The sequence below is a fragment of the Psammomys obesus genome, unplaced genomic scaffold, assembly GCF_907164565.1.
Source record: "Psammomys obesus unplaced genomic scaffold, mPsaObe1.curated_primary_1811, whole genome shotgun sequence".
Taxonomy (NCBI): Eukaryota; Metazoa; Chordata; class Mammalia; order Rodentia; family Muridae; genus Psammomys; species Psammomys obesus.
In genome coordinates this window covers 8,311,201-8,336,394 of record NW_026591598.1, presented here as the reverse complement: position 1 = coordinate 8,336,394, position 25,194 = coordinate 8,311,201, and the positions used below count along the sequence as shown (strand labels likewise).

Sequence of the window (25,194 nt, the reverse complement as noted above, 5' to 3'; positions counted from 1 at the left end):
TTCAGCCATGCTGTCCTATCCTCTGCCTGTTATTCTATCTGTTTATCTATCATCTATCTATCTATCTATCTATCTATCTATCTATCTATCTATCTATCTATCCTTCCATCTATCTGTCTAGACAGGGTCTCTTTATGTAGCCCTGGCTGTCCTGGAACTCACTGTATACACTAGTCTGTTTTAAAAATCACAGAGATCTGCAGATCTCTGCGCCCCCCCCCCCTTCCCCAATGCTGGGATTAAAGCTCTGTGCCACCATGCCCCAGCCTATCACTGCAGTCTTAAGGGCATGGGGTTTTCTTGTCTTCCTCCTGAAACAGGTTGTCAAAATTCACCTATAAGAGACCTGCCCCATGACGCTAACACAGCTGTTGTCCTGTGCCCCAAGGTGACGTGGGTCCTGCTCTGTCGCTGGCTGTGGAAGCCTTTTTACTGCCGCACACGCAACCCCGTCACTAACTATTTGGTAGAGATGCTGTCTAAGCTTCAATTCTGAGCAGAGATGCCCTTGGCTGTCAGGCTAAATTAAAGGCCAACAGTTCTTGTTCAGTGTGCCCTTCCCTGTAAGCTGAGCTTGTAGCTGCTGTCCTCTACTCCTGAGGGCAGAGGTGGCCTTTGGATCTCTTACCTAGGTGTATCTTGGAGGCCAGGAAGGGGGCTCCACCAAGCATCCTTTCTTGCCCTGTGTAATGACCCACTCCCTTAATCCCAGCACTGGGGAAGCGGAGGCATACGGCATGGTGCTCTGTGAGTTTAAGGCCGCACTGGTCTGGTCTGCAGTACAAGTTCCAGGACAGTCAGGGCTACACAGTAAGACCCTGCATTGAGAAGAAAGAAAAGTCCTCTCATTGGTTGTTATTATTATTATTGGTTTTTTGAGACAGGGACTCATGGGGTTCAGGCTGGCCTGGAACTCTGTATGTAGCCACTACTGTCTCCACCTCAAGAGTGCTGGGATGATAGACCGGTGCCATAACACATGGACCTCTCCTCAGCTTTCCCTCCTCCGAGTGCCTCCCTCAGTATGAGTAGGGGCTGGCTTAGAGATGTCTGGGACCCAGGAGGCTGAGGGTCTAGGGCTATGGCGGCAGGAAGCCTGGGGTGCTGGAGGCTTGTGGTCGGGTTGCTGGGGCCGGGTTGGCTGCGGAGTCCTCAGAAGGAGGCAGGAAGTCAGGGTGGAACGTGGGCGCGAAGAGACAGGTGTTGACTACGAAGGCGAGGGGAGCTGAGACCAGGTCCAGGCAGCCACTCCACGCCAGGAACAACATGTGAATGGGCCGGAAGGCTCCCAGGCTGGGCAGGTAAGGGGTACAGGGAAGAACAGTCGGGGGTGGGGGGCGACGGTGGAAGCCAGGCCGCAGAGGGCTGCGTCTGTGTGGAGGGACAGGCTCCCTGGGTGTACAATCGCCTTTCAGAAATGTCTGGCTGCAGGTTGGCTAGGTTGGTGGCTCTCGTCGCCTCTGCTCTTCTCTTGTCTGTCATTCCCCACCTCACGAGATGCCAGCAGCTGGGTGTGGTGGCACATGTCTTTGATCGGAGCATTCAGGGAGGCAGAAGCAGGTGGACTGATGTGAGTTTGAGGCCAGCCTAGTCTGCAATGCGAGTCCAGGTCAGACAAGGATACAGAGAGAAACGTTGTCTCGAAAAACAAAAACAAACAAACAAAAAAGGAGGGCCATCCGCAGTCACCAGTCCATCACAGGATGAGGCTTCTGTGGCCCAAAGGTGGCCATGTACCTGCTTAACCCATACCTCCTCAGGCTGGACAGCGGCAGAGCAGGACCTGGGGAGGGTGATGGCTGGAGCTGGACTCCTCCTACTCCTGTGACACATGTGGTGGGTGATGAGATGGCCAGTCCTGAGCACAGGGCCCCAAGAACCAATTCCCTGGTCCCTGGGGCAGACCCGAGTAACAAAAATTTGTGAAAGGGTAACCCATGGCATCCAGATGGACACATGAGAACTGAGTTGAGCCTTAGTGACCAGACCATGAAAGACAGAGAGGTTGCCAGGAAGCTAGGTATGAGAGGGATGCTGACCCAGAATGGCTGTGGGCTCCCAGGGGAAGTTCGTAGTGAATGAGAATGGGAGGAGAAAGGAAGAGGAAGGATATTTTTATCCCGGACGGGGTACAGCTGGCTCAGGGCAAGAACTTCTGAACTTCCATCTGGAAAGCCACCGTTCCTGTCCTGCCAAGTGTCAGGACAGGATGTCCTTTGCCCTTGTTGCCTCCTGTCTCAATTCAGCTGTGTTTGTGTGTACATGCTGGTCTTCATGATTTCATGATTCTTGCTTCAGGCCCCAAAGGGTGGAGGCCCAGAAACTGGTCATCAGTTGCCTCCCATCCCCTCTCGTTCTAAGCCTAAACTCTGGGAGACAGTCTCCGCCTCCGCTGACTTTCCAGGTTTCCCTTGCCTCGATGGAGATGTTTGCGAAACACATTTTCCGTCTTGTCAGCATATGCCAGCCTTCTCCAAGACCTCTTGCCTCCTACAGAGGCAGGAAACACACCAGCTCTTCCTGTGTCTCATATGTCCTTGAACAGGCAACTACAGCAGTCCCCTAGGCCAGCCCTGTTCTGACTGAGAGTCAGGGGCCCTAGTCCTTGGAACTCAGGACAGTGGCTCTTAAGATCAAAAGAGCCCAGAGGTCAAGGGCAGAGAATGGGTTGAGACCAGATGGGGGAGAACTTTCCTTCAGTCGGATCCGGAAGCCTCCTGAACAAGGCAGGGCTGGGAAGGGCAGAAGCTCCTTCTGGAGAGTGCTTGTGTTGTAAAGCTAAGGTCCTTATCCAATGGTGCCACTCTCTGGATACATGGAGGCAGAGACTTTGGAATAAAGTCAAAGCTGCAAGAGCCCAGGGATGTGGTACAGTGTAAAAAAACAAACTTTTCAGCATCAGAGAGGCCAAGGAGCAATTCCGGGCCCGATGTTTGCCTGGGTGAGCGGCTTCTCCACTCCAAACTTCAGCCTGCTTATAAAGACACAGTAACAAAGTTCTCCATTCCAAAGCGCCTGGCAGAATCAGAGGGATAACGAGGACAGTGCATCCTGGGTAGTCTGACACACAGTAGGTGCTTAAGGGAAGCCATGCACTTCCTTTCCCTGCAGAGTGTTTGTTCACACTCACGATTACACCTACTCAGGGCCTGGTGAACAGGCCAGTCCCTCAAGCTTGTGGTATGGCTTTGTAAATGAGCTTGTTTCCTGTATATGAGTGTGAAGACCCAGGAAGGCTAGTTTCTGACTTGAGAGAAGGGATCTGTCATAAGAGAGGGTTTCTCAGCCAGGCCCCATATTGCATTGTCTGGCACACAGTGTGCTGAGGCAGGAGCGTGGAGAGTTTGAGCCCTGTGTGGGCTACATAGCTAGGACCTTAACTTAGAAAAAAAAATGCTTACACACTCACAAACATATCTTCCTTGTTCAAAGCTTCTCCTGTGTCGTAGGAAAATAGTTGTGTGCAGGTTTGATCAGTGGTAGGATCCTACAAGGCCCTACACACCCACAGGCTGATGACTTCAAAGCCAGGTTCAGTTCGGAGGAAGGTGCTGGGGTAGGGGAAGGCAGGCCCAAGATAACATCCAATAAAAAAGGGACCTTTCTCCTCTTCCACCATTTAGTTATTTATTTGTTTGCTTTATTTGTTATTTATTTTGTTTTTTGAGACAGAGTTTCCCTATATAGCCTTGGCTGTCCTGGTCTCCATTTGTGGACCAGGCTGGCCTTGAACTTACACAGACCTACCTTCCTCTGCCTCCCTGAGCATTGCCATTAAAGGCATACACCACCACGCCCGACCCCTATCCCCCCGCCCCTCATCCAGGATCTCATGTACACGAAGTGCATTTCACTTTGCCCAGTGTCTAAAAATGTGATCTTTAATGGCTCCCCTCAGTGTGGCTCTGGAATATGTAATGCTTGTACCAGAAAAAAAAAAAAAAGTTCCATGGTGCACCTGGAAAGAAAAGGTTTTAGAGCCAACCAACATGGCCTCAGGGACAAATGTCCCATGGCTTGTTAAATCTCTACAGAGAAGAAGCCTGATTCATTTTGTCTGGTCCTAAAACTTCTAGGACAGAAAGCATTTTTTTTCCTCTCCCACCTATTCCAGCCCTGGGATGAAAGGTCAGGGGAGCTTTAGAGTGGGTATGTTCTCAAAGGATTGTCACTCACAGAGGATGGTGTCACAGTCCTGAGGAGGCAGAGGCAAGATGAGAAATGTGAGACCAGCTTGGGCTCCATAGACAGATGTTGTCTGAAAGGAGAGGGAAAGAACGGGGGAGTGTGTCTTCAATAGAGCTTTTGAGTTGGTGGTGATTTTGTTGTTTTTATTTTGCAGTTACAGAATTAGCACACGGGCTGGCTTTGTTTTGTTTTTAAAGTCAAACGGCACAGAGGCATCTAAAGATACCAGAAAGACAGCCTCCTCCATCCCGCTTCTGGGATGTGTCCCTAGGAGCCATCTGCCTGCTGATAGATTGCCCCGTGGGGCCTTGGCGGACAGGTGGAAGGTTAAAGCCCCATCTCTAGAGTGGGCAGAGCAAGGTTCAGCTGCAACTCCCTACTCGTTTGGTTTTTTAGGAGGCTTCAGGCAAATCGCTTTACCCAGTTTCAGCTCAGCTTTGCATCTGTAAAGTGGAGTTGATAATGACATTCATTTCGAAGGACTACAATGATAGTTATATGAAATTATGCAAATCACGAAAAGTGTATGAAATAATGGGCCTCTAGATACATTCAAATGCGGGTTAATTTACTGGCTACCGCATTTGCTTGGCATGAGGCGTCTTGGGAGTCTCCCCCTCTGCATACATGGGACTCTGATGTTAGCTTGGGGAGTGGGTAATAGTGATGATTTTCATGTCGCTTCCTGGAAAGTGTTGCTGTGAGAATGTGTTGTTGGGAGCTGCGACAGTCCTGATGGAACAGCAGAGAGCAGGCCTTTCAGCTTTGGGTGAAAATGAAGTGACCCACCGAGGGACACCGTCTCCGTCACGGAGGGCAGGCTATGTGATGGGGCCTGTTCTCGGTCTGTTCACCGCTGTTAATCTGCACTAGACCGGAAGGCTGGAAGGCCCGCTTCATTTTTGTCAATAGATCGGCCAGTTCAGAAAATTGCGCCATGGCCTGACACAGTGGTGCACGCCTGTAATCCCGGCACTCGGGAGGAAGAGGCAGGCGGATTTCTCTGAGTTCCAGGCCAGAGCTAGTTCCAGGACAACTAAAGCTATACACAGAGAAACCCTGTCTCCAAAAGTGAAACAAAAAAGTTGGGAGGAAAGCAATTGAGGAAAACAACTAATGTCAACCCCTCCATGCTCAAGCACACAAACACATACGCAGAGAGAGAGAGAGGAAGAGAGAAAGAAAGATTACTGCCTATGGACAGAACCTCAGCTCCAATTCTCTCTCACGCAGCTGTCTCCCACACTGTGGCGTGTAAGATGCTGACTGTGGGAGTCATTTTGGAGGCTGACGGATGAGCATGTACAAATGATAATTTACATGTTCTGTTGTGCGCTGACATGTAACTGCCTGTTACATGTCATGGTTACATGTCATGTCATGGTTAGTGGCACTGATTTTCCCTTTATGGTCGTGAAGTTTCTATTTCAGGTAAATGCCTTAAAAAGTGGAGCCAGGGAGTGATAACGCAGGCCTTGGTTCCCAGCTCTCTGGAGGCAGAGGTAGATGGATCTCTGTGAATCCGAGGCCAGCCTGACCTACAGAGCTAAAGCGGAAGTGCCCCGAATCATGAGGAAGAATGAAAATGACAGGCAGCTTCGATGTGGAAGACGCAGAATGAAACACATGTCCGCCTCAGACGATAATCATTCTCATCTGCGTAGTCTTTAATGTGACTGGGCCTGGTGGCACAGGCCAATTATGCTGACTGTTTGAGAGACAGAGACAGGAGAATTGAAGGTTTACGACCTGCCTGGCTACAGAGCAAGTTCAAGGCCAGCCTGGACAAATTAGTGAGTCAGTCCTCCCACTGAATTATACCTCCCCACCCCAACTGAAACAGTCACTGTTGTAGTATGAAGCATTTTACATTGCACGGTTTTCCATGTGTCATATACAGTGCTCATAATGGTCCAAGATGCAGGTCCATGTCTATTCTTGCTTTCCGGATACAGGAATTAGGAGAGGGTCTGAGGGTTCAGAAATCTAAGTTGGGTTTGGTGGCTCCAACCTATAACCCCAACACTTGGGAGGTTGCAACGAGAGCATTGTTTGAGGTCAGTTTGGCCTACTTAGCTTGACTCAAAGAAACGGTGTGTGTGAGTGCTTGTATGTTTGTGTTTGTTTTGTGTGTGTGTATATACTCTGTGTTTGTATGTTTGTGTGTGTGATTATATGTGTGTATTTGTATGTTTATGTGTACATTTATGTGTGTTGTGTATATGTTTATATGTTTGTGTGTGTTTCTGTGTTTCTATGTGGCTGTGTATGTGTTTATGTATTTTTTGTGTATATGTTTATGCCTGTGTATTTGTGTGTTTTTATGTGTTTGTGGGGAGGGGTAGGATTGCTCAGTGGGTAAAGCTCTTACTTCGAAGCCTGACAACCTGAATTGGCTCTCCAGGATCCATACTGTGGAGAGAGAAAACTGATTACACCAGCTGCCCCCTGACCTCCACACTAACAGCATAGGATGCCTGCCCACACACATGTACACACAAAAATAAATAGCTGTAATGGTTATTTTAAAACTCGGGTGTGTGGAGAGCAAGGTTTAGTAATCTTCCCGAAGATCTTTTGCCAGTGAGTGACCGAGAGACTGTGGAATCAAAGCTGAGTCTTTATGACAGAGACACAGTGAGCTCAGCCTCAGCAGCACTGAGCCATAAGGCTCCTTCCTCTCCATCCCATAATGCAAAGTGGACCTGGAGTTACCCAGGGCAGGAACCACCACTATGATGCCACATTCAAGAACCACGGCATAGCCCTTACTGACGACAGTGATTATCAAACAGGATCAGTTCTGTGTTTAAGGCAGTCCCTATTTGAGAGAGTACATCCGTCTCGTGGCTGAGGGCGTGGCTCACAGAAGAGTATGTTCTTAGCATGTGAAAGGCCATGGGCACAGGGCAGTAATCACAGCTGCTTGGGAGGAAAAGACAGGAGGCTCCCTGGGGCAACTAAGCGAGACCCGGTTTCAAACAAACAGAAACTTTCCAAGTACTGGGGAACCGAGGAGTGGTGGTACACACCTGGAAGCCCGCACTCGGCGGCAGGGGCAGGTGGGTTTATGCAGTCCGGGGGCAGCATGGTCTACTTAGTAATCTCCAAGGCGGGACACACGGCTCCTTTACTGGCTAGCAAACTTTATTATGCCTGCCAAGCCTAATGTTTTGGTATCATGATGAGGTTTGTGCGGCTAGGTCCTTCCTGGAACATGTGCGGCTTTGACAACATTCAAATCTTGGCTGCTAAAAAAAAAAAAAAAAAGAAAAAGAAAATGACAAGAAGCTGTTAAGTGTCTGGCAGATTCTGCTTCACAATGGCCTAACACATGTCAGCGGTCTGCCACAAAATGGTCTTCCTATATCCCTGTTTGTTTGTTTGTTTTTGTGGGTTTTGTTTGGGTTTTGCTTTTGGTTTTTCAAGACAGGGTTTCTCGTTGTAGCTCCGGCTGTCCTGGAACTCACCATGTGAGACCAGACTGGCTTTGAACTCAGTCTGCCTGCCTCTGGGATCAAAGGTGTGCATCACCCACTGCCTGGCCTGCCTATATTCTATGCAAAGCAGTGGTCCAAGACGCTCAGGCAAGAGGCTGGCCCACAGTGCAGACACAACATTCATGAATCAATAAGTCTGCTGTTGGAGAAGGAAGAGAGGTAATGGTCATGAAGCTGGGAATCATGGCCGAGTCAAGGGAATCAGAGCTCATTTTGATCTGTTTGACCCCTAAGCCATTCTGGGATCAGAAAAATCTAATCCAGGGACCCTCAAGATGGCTGAGCGGTGACCCCTCAAGGTGCCTGCTGCCAGGCCTGACATCTGAGTTCTCTCCATGGAACCCACGTAGTGAAAGGAGAGACCTGACTCCTGACCTTTGTCCTCTGACCTCCGCATTAGTGCAGTGGCATGCACACATATGGGAGCATGCGCAGGCACCCACCTTTTGTTTTGAGACAGGGTATCCTTGTGTAGCCTTGGCCGTCCTGGACTCGCTTTGTAGACCAGGCTGGCCTTGAGCTCACAGAGATCCTCCTGCCTCTGCCTCCCTGAGTGCTGGGATTTTACAGTTGTGCACCACTGAATTAGGCCAATAAATGTTTATTATTATTATTATTATTATTATTATTACTACTACTATTATTTGAGGCAGGTTGTCACCATATAGCCCTGGCTGGCCTGGCACTCAACATGGAGACTGACTAAGAACAGAGAGCCACTGGCTTTCTTCTTCTAAATGCTGAAATGAAAGGCCTGGCGATGCTTGGCAACAATAAAAATGAGAAAGAGAGAGAGAGAGAGAGAGGACTTACTTCAGGATCTTTCGACAGCCTGATTTGTTATGTGTTATATACCATGTGAACAAGGCTACTGTGTCTGGTGGCTCTGTGTTGAAGAACAACAAGTAAGGTGGGAACCAAAATTCAGCTCTGGCTCCACTAACACTGGGTTGGGGGGAGCGCTTTTACAAGAGCACACAGCGCCTAGTGGACCATACATACTGCTTTGAGTTTGACCAAGAGCAAGTCCTAGTCAGAAATGGTTTAGCATCCATACCACTCTCACTATTGAAGGAATAGTAGAAGGAAAAAAAAAAAGGCTCTTCATTCACACCAAATTTTGTCCTCCATGACTCCAGGAGCCCTGGGGACTGTCTTTCCCCCCGCCCCCCTTTCCATTTCAGACAATGAGAAGTTTACATTGTTTCAATATTTATCTCTTTATCTATTTTTTTTTAATATTTTAAAATTTTATGTGTACAAGTACCTGAATGTGTCTGTGTACCTAATGTATGTAGCGTCATGGAGGTCAGGAGGGGGTGTTGGATATCGTGGGTCTGGAATAACAGGTGGTTGTGAGCCACCATGTGAGAGCTGGGAACAGAACCCTGGTCCTCTGGGAGAGCAGCCAGTGCTATCGACCTTGTTCCTAACATGTTTAGACCACATTTGGCTACACTGCAAGCTTTGTTTTAAACTAAGATCAGAGGCAAGGTGCAAGGTGGCGCAGGCCTATGATCCCAGCACTCAGGGAGGCAGAGGCAGGAGGATCTCTGTGGGTTCAAGGCCAGCCTGGTCTACAGAGTGAGTCCAGGACAACCAAGGTTACACAGAGAAACCCTGTTTCTTAAAAAAACCACACACATAAATAAATAAATAAATAAATAAATAAATAAATAAATAAATAAATAAATAAATAAATAGAAATAAACTGAGAACAGACAGGTAAGACTCACATTTTGTATAAAAAGAAGCACCTTACAATTTTACAGATGGGCTTGGCTACAATTTAGAGACTACCCATCTGTCACACAGAGACTCAAGCAAACACCATGGTTTTGCACAAAGTAAGCAAGATACTCACTGAATTGTGTACACATTTGCACTCTCTGGTCAGGTAAAAGTAGCTCTAAGTGCATTCCAGCTGGAGAGAGAATTGTCTTGGTGAGAAAAGCCTTTGTTGACAATACAATGGTCAAGTTTGTGTGTGTGAGTGTGTATGTGTATGTGTGTGTGAGAGACACAGAGCGAGAGAGAGAATTTTGTGACAATGTATAGCTCTGACTGGCTTGTAACTCTCTACGTAGCCCAGCCTGTTTTGGAACTCACAAGACCCTCCTGCCTCTACCCCTAAGTGCGGGAATTAATAAAGGTGTGTGTCACCACAGCTGGCAATGGTCACATTTTGGGGTGAGGGATCTTCTCTTCCATTCCTGTCTTCCTGTCTAACTTCCTTCGAGATTTTTCAGGACCCCACTCTTGGGTGTAAATAGATACATACCGGGGTGACATAGTAGAAGAAAACACTTCAATAAAGGATGGAGGATTCTGGGGTCTTTTGTTTTGTTTTGTTTTTTGTTTTTCCAGACAAGGTTTCTCTGTGTAGCCTTGGCTGTCCTGGACTCACTTTGTAGACCAGGCTGGCCTCATATTCACAGAGATCCTCCTACCTCTGCCTCCCAAGTGCTGGGATTACAGGCATGGGCCACCACGCCCAGCTCCTGGGTTCTGATTTTTGTTTTGTTTAGTTTGTTTGTTTTGTTGTTGTTGTTTTTTTCTTTTTTGATTCAAGGTCTCTCTATGTGGTCCTCTTGTCACAATGGTAAAGCAATTTTCTGTGTAGGTAAAGCTGGCCTCAAACTCACAGAGATCTCTCTACCTCTTTTTCTTGAGTGCTGGGATTGAAGTGGTGGGCCCCTCCAGCCAGCTGTGGTTTGATTTCGAATTTTTGCCAGAAAATAGCAGTTTGCTGTTGGGAAGATCACTTAACTTCCCTGATCTCACAGATTCTCCATGCTTAGTGTTTATTTATTGGCTGGTGTGTATGTATTTTTTAAAGTGTGTGTGTGTGTGTGTGTGTGTGTGTGTGCGCCCGAGCATGCATTTGAGTGTGCACATGAGTGCAGGTGTCTGTCAAAGGAGGCAGAAGAGGGCATCAAATACCCTAGAGAAAGAGTTACAGGTGGTTGGGAGACAACCGTTGTGGAATTTGAGAACTGAAATTGGGTCATCTGCAAAAGCAGTACGGGTTTCTAATGGCGGAGCCATCCCTCCGACTTTGTGTATATGTGTTTGTATATCGTGTACACATATTTATGCAGATGCTTCTGCATGTGTGTGGGTGTAGAGGTCAGAGGTCAGGTGTCTTTCTTTTCTTTTATTAAAACAGGATCCCACTGTGTAGCGCTGGCTGTCCTGGGAGTCACTCCGTAGACCAGGCAGCTGGCCTCAGAGTCACAGAGATCCACCTGCCTCTGCCTCCTGCGTGCTGAGGTTAAGGACGTGTGCCACCACACCCAGAAAAAGGTTCATTCTTAGGGCACTGTCCAGGGTCACTTCAGTGGAACCTGTGGCTCTATGGTTAATGTAGCTGGTCGGTGAGCTTCAAACGTCCACGTGCCTCCATCTCCCTCGCACAGGCATTACGCCATCATGCCAAGTCTTCCACACGGGAGCTGAGAGCAGAGCTCCCAGGAAAAGCGTGGCAAGCGCTTTCCCGACTGAGGTCTCTCCCTAGCCACCCTCTGCTCCTTAAAAAATGTGTGGACAGGTGGGTGTGCACATGCCACCGTGTGTATATGGAGGCCAGAGGGCAAATTATAGGCATCAGCTCTCTTCTACCACCACGTAGGTCCCCGGGATCAAAGTCAGGACATTGGTTTTGTGGCAAGCAAGATTACCTTCTGAAGCCCCACTCAGAGGCCCACTCCTGTAATGTCAGTCCAGGACAGCCAAGGCTACACAGAGAGACCCTGTCTTGAAAAATCATAAATAAATAAATAAATAAATAAATAAATAAATAAATAAAATTTAAAAAAGGAATGACGTCAACAGATTACAACCTAGTGAATAAAATAGGAAATGGCGAGCCTGCATTAAAAAAAATTATTCTAAACTGACGGAGTCATCATTTTTCCAGCGCCCTGACCCATTGCTTAAAATTTAATCAGAAACTTAAATTTACATTGATGAAACAGTGTAATTTATCAAACTAATAATTTCCTTTTTCTAATGGTGCTGGGGGGGGTCAAACCCAAAGCTTTGTATATACGAATCAGGTGTTCTGAATGGCACTCCCAAGCCCAAACTTTTTGTTTTGTTTTTTGAGACAGAGTCTCTTTCAGTAGCCCTGGCTGTCCCGGAACTCACTCTGTAGACCAGGCTGGCCTCAACTCACAGATATCTGCCAGCATCTGCCTCCGGAGTGATGAGATTAAGGTCGAGTGCCACCACTGTCTGGTGAGATAAAGTCTTTCTAAAGTCTTTCCCTGGCTGGCCTCAAGCTTCAAGAGCCCAGCATTTGCTATCCACAGTGTCTGAGCTGGTACACATGGGTCTCAGTGCTTTTTTTTTTCTTTTCTTTTCTTCCTTCCTTTCTTTCTTTCAATGATTCATTCTTTTTATTTTTTTCAAGGCAGGGTTTCTCTGTGTAACCCTGGCTGTTCTGGAACTCACTCTGTAGACCAGGCTGGCCTCAAACTCAGAAATCTATCACTGCCTCTGCCTACCAAATTCCAGGATTAAAGGCGTGCCAAGGCCTGGTTTTATTTATTTATTTTTTCTGTTCTGAGACAGTATTTATTTATTTACTTTTATGTGTATGTGCATTTTTTTTCTGTATGTATGTCTGCACACCATATGCATTCCCCATGCCAGAGGAGGCTAGGAGAGGGTGGAGCCCCCGGAACTGGAGTTACAGATGGTTGTGAACCATTATGTAGATACTAGGAATTAAATCCCTGTCTCATGAAAATGCAACCAGTGCCCTTAACCACTCAGCCATCTCGCCAGCCCCTTTAAAAAAAAAAAAAAAAATATATATATATATATATATATATATATATATATATATATATATATTACTTTTATTATGGGGTGTGTGTGGCATGGGTATGTGAGTGCACACACCTGCGGAGGCTGGAGGGAGGGGGTCTTTCTGGAGCTGGAGTTACAGGTAGTTGTGAGCCACCCACTGTGGTGCTGGGGACTAAGCTCTCATTCTGTGCCAAAGAGCACTGCATGCTTTTTAGGCATTGAGCCATCTCCCTTGCCCCAGATAGGTTTTGTGAGGTAGCTCAGGCTAGCCTAGCCTCAAACTCTCGATCTTCCTTGGCAACCCACCTTGCAACCTTGTGCCATCAGGCCTTAGATCACTCTACTTCTTCTCTTTGTTTTTTTTAAAGTTGTTTTTGTTTTACGTGTCTGTGCACCACTTGTGGGCCCGTGCCTGTAGAGAGCAGAAGATGGGGTATTGGATGCCTTGACCTGGCGTGAGAGGGCTGTGAGCCACCATGTGGCTGCTGGGACTCAAACCCAGGACCTTTGGAGGAGCAACAAGGACTCTCAACCACTGAGCCATCTCTCCAGCCCCTGCATCGCTCTTCTTAACCCAAACTTTCCTCTTCTTTTTTCCTTTTCTTGAGACAGAGTGTATTTCTTATTATGTAGCCTTGGCTGCCCTGGAACGCACTATATAGACCAGGTTGACCTTGGCCTAGTAGATATTTGCTGCATCTGCCTCCCAGGGCTGAGAGCTGGGATTAAGGCACAAACCATCACACCCAATCTCTCCTGCCTGACAATGTCAGTCCTGAAAGGCACCCACTGCTCTAAGAGCCCAGCCCAGCTGGTGTTAGCACTGTGGGTACAGCTTAACCAGCCTATGTTTTCCCAAGGCCGTGTCAAAAACAGGATCTTACTCACCGCTCTTGCTCTGGGAGTTCCTAAGCTGTTAGCCACTTTCTGGCCATAAGATAACTGAGCTGATAAGACATGATAAGTCGGCTCTGGCAGGCAAACTTGAGTCTGCCGCTTGGCCTCTCAAAAATGGGTTGAAGGAAGAATGAATGTGTTTGTGTACTCACCTCCCTCTAGCTACTCTACTCACCTCTCTCTAGCTTCTGACACAAGGTCTCCTGTATCCCAAGCTAGCCTTGTACTCCTAATCTTCCTGCCTCTACCCAAGGACTGGAACCACAACCAGCCACCAAAATGATTTTCTTCGGTGCTGGTAATTGAAGCCTCGGGTGTGCTACCCGCTGAGCTACATCCACACCCCCTCTGAAGGCTCTTGGTTTAGCTTAATGTTCCGTGGATGTTTGTGGATGTTTTATTATTCCTCCATATAGTACACATTGTTTAAAGTCAAATACACAGGAAGATGCACATTTTGAAATCCTGTGGGAGCTAGGAGTGGCTCAGATGCAAAAAACCATGAGCCTGAAGAAGATCATTCCCCAGTCCAATTTTCCCATGCTGGTGGGTGCCTTTCCGAGCTCCAGTAAACTAAGCTAACAGTATGTAGGGTGATAAGAAAGGGTTGACAAGCCTCAATGACAGGTGAGGAAAAATGAGGCATCCAAGAATGGTTTCAACAAAGCCAGGAACACCAGTATCATCTGTTTTAGGTTCTGGGCTCTTGGTTTGTTTCTGAGAGGGGATTTCATGGAAATCTTGAACTCCCTATATAGTGAGGAATGACTTTGAACTTCTGACCCTCCCGCCTCTGTCTTCCAAGTGCCAGGATCACAGACCTGCACGCCTATGTCTAGAACTCAGCTAATAGTTGAGCAGAGGTCTTTCAGATTCCGGAGCCTATCTTCTGAATTTTGCTAACTGGAAACCTCCCTGCTCCTACATCCACTTGGACACAGCATAAATTAGCAAGTCTTGTTTTCCTCAGCTGCAAGCTTGCGGCTTCAGGCAGGCCTCCCTGGGGCTTGCTTTGATCATGTAAAGTCAGAAGTCAAAGCTATGTATGTGTGCCCAGCTACCTGAGAGGCAGAGCAGAAAGACCAACTGAGCACAAGTCCTGCCTGGGCAGTGCAGTGAGAACCTGCTAAAAAAATAAACACATAAATAAATGAAAACGGAGGTTTGGTTTGATGATTTTGAAGACCTTTGCAGGTGGGAGACTGCTTAATGCCCACATCCCGCTGGTAGGCGCTTCCAGGCAGATGATACACAGCTTCTATTCTTTTTTTCTTTTTCTTTCTAAGACAGGGTTTCTCCGTGTAGCCTAGGCTGTCCTGGACTCCCTTTGTAGACCAGGCTGGCCTTGAACTCACAGAGATCCACATGCCTCTGCTTCCCTGAGCGCTGGTATTGCAGGCGTGTGCCACCATGCCTGGCTTACAGCTTCTAGTCTTGAGGGAGCTATGTCCATCAAGGGGGAAGGACAGACGTTGGAAAGATGGTTCAAGTGTCAATAATGCCTGTTGCTCTATCACTGGACTTGAGCTCTGTTTCTAGAGGTCGAAGTCCAGTGTCTCAACCTGCTGTCACTTCAGTTCTAGGGGAACCAAAGGCCTCTCTGGGCACCTGCACACGTGAATACACACACATAGAGAGACAGACAAATAGAGATGAAGACAGAACAGTTTTTAAAGGGGGGAGAGAGAAGCATTAGTATTGACACACAGAACATAAGAATGACACTCGGTGCCTGACCCAACAATTGAGGCCCGAGCAAGCGCTGCAGGAGCCTGAGAGGCACAGAGCAAGATGTGACATTGAAGTGGAAACTTGCCTATGGAGTTAGAGCTTAGCAGACAAATAAGAGAGTCACAAACCCAGGGTAGGTAAGATGGTGCCTCTGGTGAAGGCGCTTGCTGAGTTCATCCCCAGATACACACACACACACACACACACACACACACACACACACACACACACGAAAACTAAAAAAAAAAAAGATAATATGATAAATACAAAGGTGTGGTCTAAAGAAAATAATTGTGGGTGTTCAGAAAGGCAAAGTAGGGGGTTGGGGATTTAGCTCAGTGGTAGAGCACTTGCCTAACATAACTCGAGGCCCTGGGTTCGGTCCTCAGCTCTGGAAAAAAAAAAGAAAAGGCAAAGTAGTTCGGAGTACAAGTTGTATGAATGTGTGGGTAGCTGTGTGTGTTTGTGTATGTGTTCGGTGTGTGTGTGTGGTATGTAGCACAGTAGATTAAACGACTGAGAATTGGATGACATCAAAGTGGTCCAAAAAAAAAAGATAGCATACGCCTTTATTAATGCTAGCATTCAGAGGCAGACGGATCTCTGCAGGTTTGAGGCCATCCAAAGCTACATAGTAAGAACTTACCTTTAAAATAAATCATCATCATCTTCTCATGGTAGATGGTTCTTTGACCACCAGTGCTTTGCAGGCAGTTTTGAGGGACAGTGACAGGGAAGGAGGTACATGGGGATTCCAGAGGCTTCAGAGCGAGCCCTGTGCTGCCTTGGTTAGAGCATCCCTACTTGCTGTGCCTATGAGGTTCTGCTTGATTTCATTTGACAAAAAGTTTCCACCGCTAAAACAAGTAACAGCCAACAGGGCCGCAGAAGCGTTTCTTTCTGCTGGTGAGAGGCAAAAGCGTGTTAGGAGAAACCGCCTGAAGGAGACTGTGGTGTGAGTGGGGTGGGGGCTGGGGTTGGGCAGAGGCTGGGGGTTGGTCTCTCAGCTTCGGTAGTGAGGCAGGGGAGTTGTAACTGGAAGGGACCCTCCGTGGTGGGGAGGGCGAAATGAAAACCTAGGTTTCCCCCAGGGCTTGGCAAAGTGTGTGATGTCTCCCAGGTAGTCCCCCAAAGTAGGGGGGGTAGCCAGGCTGAGGAGGCAGGAAGTGGGTAACTAGACTAACAAAGGCGCCTGTGGCGGTTTGCCCATCCCAGGTGGGAGGGTGGGGAGTAGCCCAGGGCCTGGGCCTCCTGTGAACTTAGTTGTCGCTGAAGGGCTCCGGCCTACAATTCCACATTCCAGTTCTTCATGTCTCAGGGGCCAATGGGAGTCCCTGAGCTGACAATCTCAGGTACTTTTTGTAAATTCCAGGGCAGTACTCTGGGATGTCTGATGTTGGGGGAAACTGGCTTAGGGAGAGCTCCTTCAGGCCAGGCGTCTCTACATTCCTTTAGGGATCATGGGCTGTGGCTGCAGCTCAAACCCTGAAGATGACTGGATGGAAAACATTGATGTGTGTGAAAACTGCCATTATCCCATTGTCCCACTGGACAGCAAGGCCACAGTAAGAAGATGGGATTGGGGTGGCGGTGGGGGTGGGAGATAGGATTGGTGAAGAAATGGGGGTGGGGAGAAAGAGGAGAAAAAGAATTAAGGTACCACAACCAAAGGCCCTGGAAATAACACCCATGTTCCTCAGAGTCCAGCAAGGTAGAGGCCCGGAGAGAGGGACAGACTTCCTAAGGTCATGTCTACACATAGCTGGTGAATTCAGAGAGAGGGCCGAGAGGAGGGGTGCCAGCCTCAGATCCAGTCTTTTTTCTCTGACCCTGGCCTCATTTCCTGCCCCACAGCTGCCCATCCGGAATGGCTCTGACGTTCGGGACCCACTGGTCACCTATGAGGGCTCCCTCCCACCAGCCTCCCCACTGCAAGGTGACTCCACCCAGCAGGGCGTGAAACTTAAGGCCTGTGGAGGGATGCTGTTGGTGTCTATACCCTCTCCAGCTCCCCTCCACCTTGTCTCATCCTGTGCCTCTAGCGCTCTGCCGTCCCTGCCAGCCCCAGGCTGGTTCTTTTTGACTCGTCCTGTCTTTACAGACATCCTGGTTATCGCTCTGCACAGCTATGAGCCCTCCCATGATGGAGACCTGGGCTTTGAGAAGGGTGAACAGCTCCGAATCCTGGAGCAGTGAGTATCCCCCTAATCCAGCTTGCTTGTCCTCTCTGTGTGTGTTTGTGTCCTCAGCACTCCTGAACTCCCGACAGACTCCAGCCTCAGGTTTTAGAATAAGGTGGAAAGCTCCAGAGCTCTTGAACTAGGGGAGCGAGCTGTGGCCTGGCCTAACTCGGAACTCCGAGGGGCTTCCGGGGGCTTTGCAGGACATTTTGATGGGTTTCTGTGGCACAGGAGCGGTGAGTGGTGGAAAGCTCAGTCCCTGACCACCGGCGAGGAAGGCTTCATCCCCTTCAACTTCGTGGCGAAAGCAAACAGCCTGGAGCCTGAACCGTGAGCAGGGGACCTCCGTGGGTATGGGGGAGCCCAGGGGTCTCAGAGTAGGGCATGGTCCCGGGAGTGGGGGCCGTCTGAGTGCGATGGAAGAAGAACTGCCCAAAGGTGGCTCACGCTTTAATCCCAGCACTCGGGAGCCAGGGGCGGGCATATCTCCGGATTTGGGGCCAGCCTGTTCTACAGAGCGAGTGCCAGGACAGCCCAGGCTACTTATTGGGGGAGAAAAAAAACGATTCAGCCAACAGCCTACAGTCTTGCGTTTGTCTTCCGTAGCTGGTTCTTCAAGAATCTGAGCCGTAAGGATGCAGAGCGGCAGCTTTTGGCCCCCGGGAACACCCACGGATCCTTCCTTATCCGGGAAAGTGAAAGCACGGCGGGTGAGTGACAGGGCCTGGTGGGCGGGGCCTCGGCGTGTGGGCGGGGCTGCGAGGTGAGCGTGAGCGCCTCCGGCCAAGGAGCGGGGCAGGGGGCGGCAGGGAGAGGGCGCGGTGGCCACCCGGTTTACGGGACGTGATCCCGCTCTTTTTCTTGCTCCTCTTCCACTTCTCCTCTTCACCTCCCTCTCCGCTCTCCGATCTTTCTTCAGGATCCTTCTCACTGTCGGTCAGAGACTTCGACCAGAACCAGGGAGAAGTGGTGAAACATTACAAGATCCGTAACCTAGACAACGGTGGCTTCTACATCTCCCCTCGGATCACTTTTCCCGGGCTGCACGAGCTGGTCCGCCATTACACCAGTGAGCTCCTGCAGAACACCTTCCCTTGTGAACGCTCTAGCAGCCTATTTCCCCGCCCCCTCCCCAGGCCGTCTTAGGGACCCTCCAACCATCTTTCATTCCCCTTCAGTGGATGAGGGGTATGAAGGTATAACCTTCGACCCTGCAGGCTGATGTTGGCTGATAGACCCACGACTCCACCACCTCCCCCACACGCCAGTCTGTTTCCCCCGCGTGGAAAGTGGAGAGAGGTAGTGGCTGGAGGGGGCACCCAAGGTGCTGCCTGACCCTTCTTTGTCCTTACAGACGCCTCGGATGGGCTGTGTACCAAACTGAGCCGTCCTTGCCAGAACCAGAAGCCCCAGAAGCCTTGGTGGGAGGACGAATGGGAGGTTCCCAGGGAGACACTGAAGTTGGTTGAGCGGCTGGGAGCTGGCCAGTTCGGGGAAGTGTGGATGGGTGAGTGTCGCCCTCAGGACTGACTGGAAAGAGGGGAGGACGTGTCTCCCGGCTGTGAGCCTCATGTCACACTGTCCTGCTCAGGGTAGCTACTTAGTTCATGGCCGTGGCCTCTGTAACTCCTCCTCCCGTACCCCACCTTCAGGGTACTACAACGGGCACACGAAGGTGGCAGTGAAGAGCCTGAAGCAAGGGAGCATGTCCCCCGATGCCTTCTTGGCTGAAGCTAACCTCATGAAGAGGCTGCAGCACCCGCGGCTGGTCCGGCTTTATGCAGTGGTCACCCAGGAACCCATCTACATCATCACAGAATACATGGAGAACGGTGGGTGTCCCCGATGCGTCTAGCCGCTTGAGGATGCTACTGTGGACCCACTCTAGGAATGTGCTTTTTCCTCTGGCCTGCTGCTGAGGGTTTCTGAGGACGCTTTCCTTCCAGGGGGTCCCCTGTGGGACAGGCTTTGGAAGAGCATTCATCCTCATAGTCTCTGATCTGCCGTTTCTTTTCCATTCTTCCAATACCCACATGGATCTCAGAACGCTTGAGCCACTGTGGGGTTGATGGGAATGGAACCCAGGTCCTCTGGAAGGGCAGTCAGTGCTCTTAACCACTGAGCCATGCTTCTACCCCCCCCCATATATATTATATTTATTAAGGATCAAAGAGCCTGTGTGCCTGCACAGACTTGTGGCTTTATAATTGTATATCTTTGGCCTGATCAATTCAATCAATTTCTGCCCCAGGTAGTTCTTTTTAATCTGTACATAGTGGTTTTAGGGGGTTGAAGAGGTGGCTCAGTGGTTAAGAGCATTGTCTGTTCTTCCAGAGGTCCTGAGTTCAATTCCCCGTAACCACATGATGGTTCACAACCATCTATACTGGGATCTGATGCCCTCTTCTGGCCTGCAGGGGCACATGTAGATAGAGCACTCATATACATAAAAAGTCTTTTTTTTTTAAATTTTATTCTGTGTGCATTGGTATGAAGGTGTTAGAATCCATAGGATTAGCGTTATAGACAGTTGGAAGCTGCCATAGGGGTGCTGGGAATTGAACCCAGGTCCTCTGCAAAAGCAGCCAGTGCCCTTCTTACCAGTGAGCCATCTCTCCAGCCCCTTGTTTTTTTGTTTTTGAGACAGGGTCTTGCTGTGCACTATAGGCTGGCCAAGAACTCTCTATGTAGACCAGGCTGACTTCAAACTTGCAGAGATCCTCCTGCCGCTGCTCCCTGAATTCTGGGATTAAGGGTGTGCTCTGTGTTCCATCATGCCCAGCTGAAATCTCATTTTGGTAATGGACACTGAAAAAAGCAGAGTTTGTGATTTAAGGATGTTCCCAAATACCCCAGGAGTGTGAATGGTGAAAAAAAAAAATTCTTAAATTATTTTTTTCTTTTTTTGATTTTTTTTGTCTTTCTTTCTGATCCATTTATTTATTATGTATACAATGTTCTGTCTGCATGTACACCTACACACCAGAAGAGGGCACCAGATCTCACTATAGATGGTTGTGAGCCACCATGTGGTTGCTGGCAATTGAACTCAGGACCTCTAGAAGAGCAGCCAGTGTTCTTAACCTCTGAGACATGTCTCCAGCCCTGCCTTTTTTTTTTTTTTTTTTTATTTATTTTTCAAGATGGGGTTTCTCTGTATAGCCCTGGCTGTCCTAGAACTCACTCTATAGACCAGGTTGGCCCTGACCTCATAGAGGTCTGTCTGTCCCTACCTCTCCAGGGATTAAAGGCATGTACCTCCACTGCCCAACCTCTTTTTTTGTTTGTTTGAGACAGGATTTGTCATTGTAGCCCTGGCTGTCCTGGTCTCAAACTCAGAGATCCACCTGCCTCTGCCTCTTGAGTGCTGGGATTAGAATCATGTGCCACAACTGCCTTGCTAATGGTGAAAGACTTTATGATAATTGGTAGGAAGAGTCTAGAAGAGTCCAGCTGGACTGGAAAAGAAAAGGAGAAACCTTTAGGAGACAAGAGATGAAGCAAAGATTTCTAGACTTCAAAGAGTCTAGCTGTTTATATGAATAATCCAAAACTTGTTTGTGATAGAGTGATAAAGACTGGTCTATGGGGCCTGGTGGGCCATGCCTGTAGTCCCAGCACTCTGGGAGGCAGAGGCAGGTGGATCTCTGATTTCAAGGCCAGCCTGGTCTACAAAGTCGAGGACAGCAAAGGCTACACAGAGAAACCCTGTCTCAAAAGCAAACAAACAAAACAAACAAACAAACAAAAGACAGGTCCATGGGAAGAAGGTACAAGCGCGGGATTTGCAGGGCCTTGGCTGCTGTGGAGCCTCTGGATCCTCTCTGGAAAAGACCTTCCCGTATGCTGACCATCCCACCCACATCCTTGCACACACACTCTTTTCTTCAGTCCTTATCCTTCCTGCTACTGTCAGGTAGTGCTTCCGGATCCTGGAAGAGCAGAAGGATCTTGGGGCAGTTTGGGCCAATAATTATTGCTTTTGCACACAGGGAGCCTAGTAGATTTTCTTAAGACCCCCTCGGGCATCAAGTTGAACATCAACAAACTTTTGGACATGGCAGCCCAGGTAAGGAGCCTGTCAAAGGGCTGGGTTAGGGTCGCAGGTCGGTGGGGTAAAGACTGATGACCTGTCCCTGACCCGCAGATTGCAGAGGGCATGGCATTCATCGAAGAGCAGAATTACATCCATCGTGACCTGCGGGCTGCCAACATCCTGGTGTCTGACACACTGAGCTGCAAGATTGCAGACTTCGGCCTGGCACGCCTCATCGAGGACAATGAGTACACAGCGAGGGAGGGTAGGTGTGGGGTGGAGAGGAGGTTCAGGTCCCGCCGTGGAGCAAGCGTGCCCAAGTGAGCTAGCTCTGCTTCCCTCTAGGAGCCAAATTTCCCATTAAATGGACAGCACCAGAAGCTATTAACTATGGCACCTTCACCATCAAGTCAGATGTGTGGTCTTTCGGGATCCTTCTGACAGAGATTGTCACCCATGGCCGCATCCCTTACCCAGGTAAGCCTTGAGGGAAACAACTGCCTGGACTATACGGAGGGGTAGCAAACACATCTTTTCCCTCACTTCTTCCCAGGTGCAGACTATGAAACTTCTAGGCACTTCTCTTCCATCCACTTGGGCTTGTGACTCCAACATCCCCCATTAGATGCTTCGTTTCCCAGCCGGCTTCCATCTCTGTCTCTGAGTCCCCACCTCTCAAAACCTCCAGCTCCTTGCTTAATGCTGACATGGGCCCCCTAGCATGGCAGACATCCTGGATCTCACTCCGTAAACCAGGCTGGTCTTGAACTCAGAGATACACTCGCCTCCGCCACCAAAGTGCTTGGGTTAAAAGCATGTGCCACCATCACCCAGCCCTCTGTTTCTTAAATATGAGATAAAAACAGTGCTCAGGCCATACTAAACCATTGCTAATCGTTGCGCTGGGTAAATTGTGTCATCTCTCTTAGCCTCAGTTTCCTGATATGTAAAACAAGAGACTTTGTGAAACACTCTGACCCATGCGGGCTGCTCACTACGCGATGGTCCTTTTTTACTGAAACTCCCAGAAAGGGCCCTTACCCCTCGTTCAACCAGGATGGGTGGGATTTTATTGAAAACTTATTTTTACTCATTAGGGTTGGTTTGTTTGTTGAGACAGTGTCTCAGACTGGCCTCTAACTCTCTATGAGATGCCGGGATTACAGGCATGTACGTACCTAAGTGTCCAGTCATGGAGGAACAAGGGATCAAACCCAGGCCCTGTGCATGCAAGGCAAGCATGCTGCCACTGAGGTCTACTTCTAGGCCTAGGGGTGGAATTTTTCTAGAAGGAATTTGCCAACCTCTGGGGAAAGGAAATGGCACAGAAAAGAGTAGGGAGGTTACAGAGCAGAGAGGCCAGATTGGCAGAAACTTCCCATAAGCCCAGGGCAACAGGAGCTGATATTTGATCCCAGAAATGTAAAGGCACTGAGAATCAGGTTAGACTCCTCTAACCTTTAGAGGCCTTAGAGACAGAAAGATTTCCCAGCTCTGTGCTTGTCCTATCTCAGCCCAGTTTCAACCCTGTGCCTATTCCCAAAGCTAGGGATACCACCACACTGTCCTGGCTGTGGGCTGTCATCTGTTCTGAGCCCTAACCCATCACTGCCACCAAATAAGAACAATCACAGGCATACCTTAGAAAAGTACGCCCCCTAATGAGGCACTGTATTGGTTTTTGTTTGTTTGTTTTTTGTTTGCTTGTTTTGTTTTTGAGACAGGGTTTCTTTGTGTTATAGCCATTGGCTGTCTTGGAACTCACTTTGTAAAACAGGCTAGCCTCGAACTCACTGAGATTCTCCTGCCTCTGCCTCCACCTCCTGAGTGTCAGCATTAAAGGCATGGGTCACCATGCCCAGCTGAGAACTCATTCTTAAAAGTTGTTATCTGAGGGGCAGGTGGGATGACACTGGAGCTCAGTGGCTAAGAGCACTGGCTGCTGTTCCAGAGGACCTGGGTTCAGTTCTCAGCACCCACATGGCAGATTACAGTTGTCTGTAACTATGGGTCCAAGGAACTCAGTGCCGTCTTCTGGCCATCTTGGGCACTATACACATGTGTAGTCCTGGCTGTCCTGGAACTCACTCTGTAGACCAGGCTGGCCTTGAATTTATGGAGATCCACCTGCTTCTGCCTCCTGAGTGCTGGAATTAAAGGTGTGCCACTATAACCATCTTAGACCTTTTTTTGGGGGAGGGGGCGGCGGGTTCAAGACAGGGTTTATCTTCCTAGCCTTGGCTGTCCTGGACTCGATTTGTAGATCAGGCTGACCTTGAACTCACAGAGATCTACCTGCCTCTGCCTGCCTGAGTGCTGGGATTACAGGCATGTGCCACCGTGCTCGGCTTAGACCCCACTTCTTAAAAATTCTGTCCTGGGCTGGAGAGATGGCTCAGTGGTTAAGAGCACTGTAGGTTCTTCCAAAGGACCCACGTTCAATTCCCAGCACCCACATGGCAGCTCACAACTGTCTGTACCTCCAGTTCCAGGTGATCTGACACCCTCACACCAATGCACATAAAATAAAGTTAAATAAATTAAATATTAAAAAAAAAAGTTCTGTCCTCTCCCACTAGTGCTATGAGTTGGGGACTAGGATTTCCAACTCATGGGGGTTGTGGCTCAGTGATGGAGTGCTTGTTTGACCTTTATAAGGTCCTTTATTCAATTCAAAGTACCACAAAAATAGATAGATGGAAGATAGATAGATAGATGGATGGATGGATGGATAGATAGATAGATAGATAGATAGATAGATAGATAGATGGAGCCTGGAATGGTGGTGCACTCCTAGCACTCAGAAGGCTGAGGCAAGTGGCTTTCCAAGTTTGAGGCTAGCCTGGTATATAGAGTTCCAGGACAGCGAGAGCTACATAGAGAAACCCTGTCTTGAAAAACAAACAAACAGCCGGGCATGAGGTGGTGCACACCTGTAATCCCTGCACTCGGGGAGACAGAGGCTGGCAGATTGTTGTGAGTTCAAGGCCAGCCTGGTCTACAAAGTCCAGGGCAGCCAAGGCTACACAGAGAAACCCTATCTCGAAAAACCAAAAAATAAAAACAAACAAACAAAAGCTAGATAGAGATAGATAGATGATAGGCAAATAGGAAAGAAAGAGACAAATCCAATTTAGCATCAGCTATTAGGTCTCAGAAGTGCAAAGGCTTAAGGTTCTTGCTTCCATCAACCTTCCAGGGATGACCAACCCTGAAGTGATCCAGAACCTGGAGCGAGGCTACCGAATGGTGCGACCGGACAACTGTCCGGAAGAGCTGTACAACCTCATGATGCTGTGCTGGAAGGAACGTCCGGAGGAGCGGCCCACATTCGACTACCTTCGAAGCGTCCTGGACGACTTCTTCACCGCCACGGAGGGCCAGTACCAGCCCCAGCCTTGACGCGCCTTGCGGTCCCAAGACCCTCCTCCATCCCTTTGCCCTGGCCGGGGCAGATGGAGTTCCTGTGCCATATTCGTGCGGCCTGCACACACATGGACTCGGACTCTGCACGTGAAGCCTGTGCACGTGCCACACATCATGCCAGTTTTGGTCTGGCGCACACATCTATAGTTGTGTGGGTTCTATACATGTGCCTTATACCCGTGGAACATGTGAGGCTAAGTCTTGGATACCACCTAAGGCATTTCTCCTGGACCCTTCCCTCTCCTGAAACCACAGAGGGGAGAAGACCTCTGATTGTTGCGTGTCTCTGTCTACCGCTTCTTTCCTGTGGGCCTCCAGAAGCCCCTTGTGGGCTGCCATCCAGCCTGATAGCTCTGTGTGTTCTGCCTCGGCGCCTAGCACACACCAGGAGCTCAATAAATGTCTGTTGATTAAGGACGTA

The 25,194-nt window shown here is 49.0% G+C and overlaps 1 protein-coding gene across 1 annotated transcript; it reads left to right on the top strand.

The window, feature by feature from the left end:
* The first annotated feature begins 1,103 nt into the window (after positions 1 to 1,103).
* Lck (LCK proto-oncogene, Src family tyrosine kinase) lies at positions 1,104 to 25,194 on the top strand. The gene is made up of 13 exons (XM_055611482.1): positions 1,104 to 1,301; positions 16,587 to 16,696; positions 16,986 to 17,067; positions 17,233 to 17,323; positions 17,543 to 17,641; positions 17,918 to 18,021; positions 18,231 to 18,380; positions 18,666 to 18,818; positions 18,964 to 19,143; positions 21,304 to 21,380; positions 21,459 to 21,612; positions 21,693 to 21,824; positions 24,547 to 25,194. Exons 2-13 carry the CDS (start codon positions 16,592 to 16,594, stop codon positions 24,747 to 24,749), a joined length of 1,530 nt encoding a protein of 509 aa, XP_055467457.1. The 5' UTR covers positions 1,104 to 1,301; positions 16,587 to 16,591; the 3' UTR covers positions 24,750 to 25,194.

Coding starts and splice junctions, on each gene's coding strand:
- Lck (XM_055611482.1), top strand. CDS start 16,592: ATGGGCTGTGGCTGCAGCTCAAACCCTGAAGATGACTGGATGGAAAAC. Junction 16,697..16,985: donor CACTGGACAGCAAGGCCACA/GTAAGAAGATGG, acceptor CCTGCCCCACAG/CTGCCCATCCGGAATGGCTC. Junction 17,068..17,232: donor ACCAGCCTCCCCACTGCAAG/GTGACTCCACCC, acceptor CTGTCTTTACAG/ACATCCTGGTTATCGCTCTG.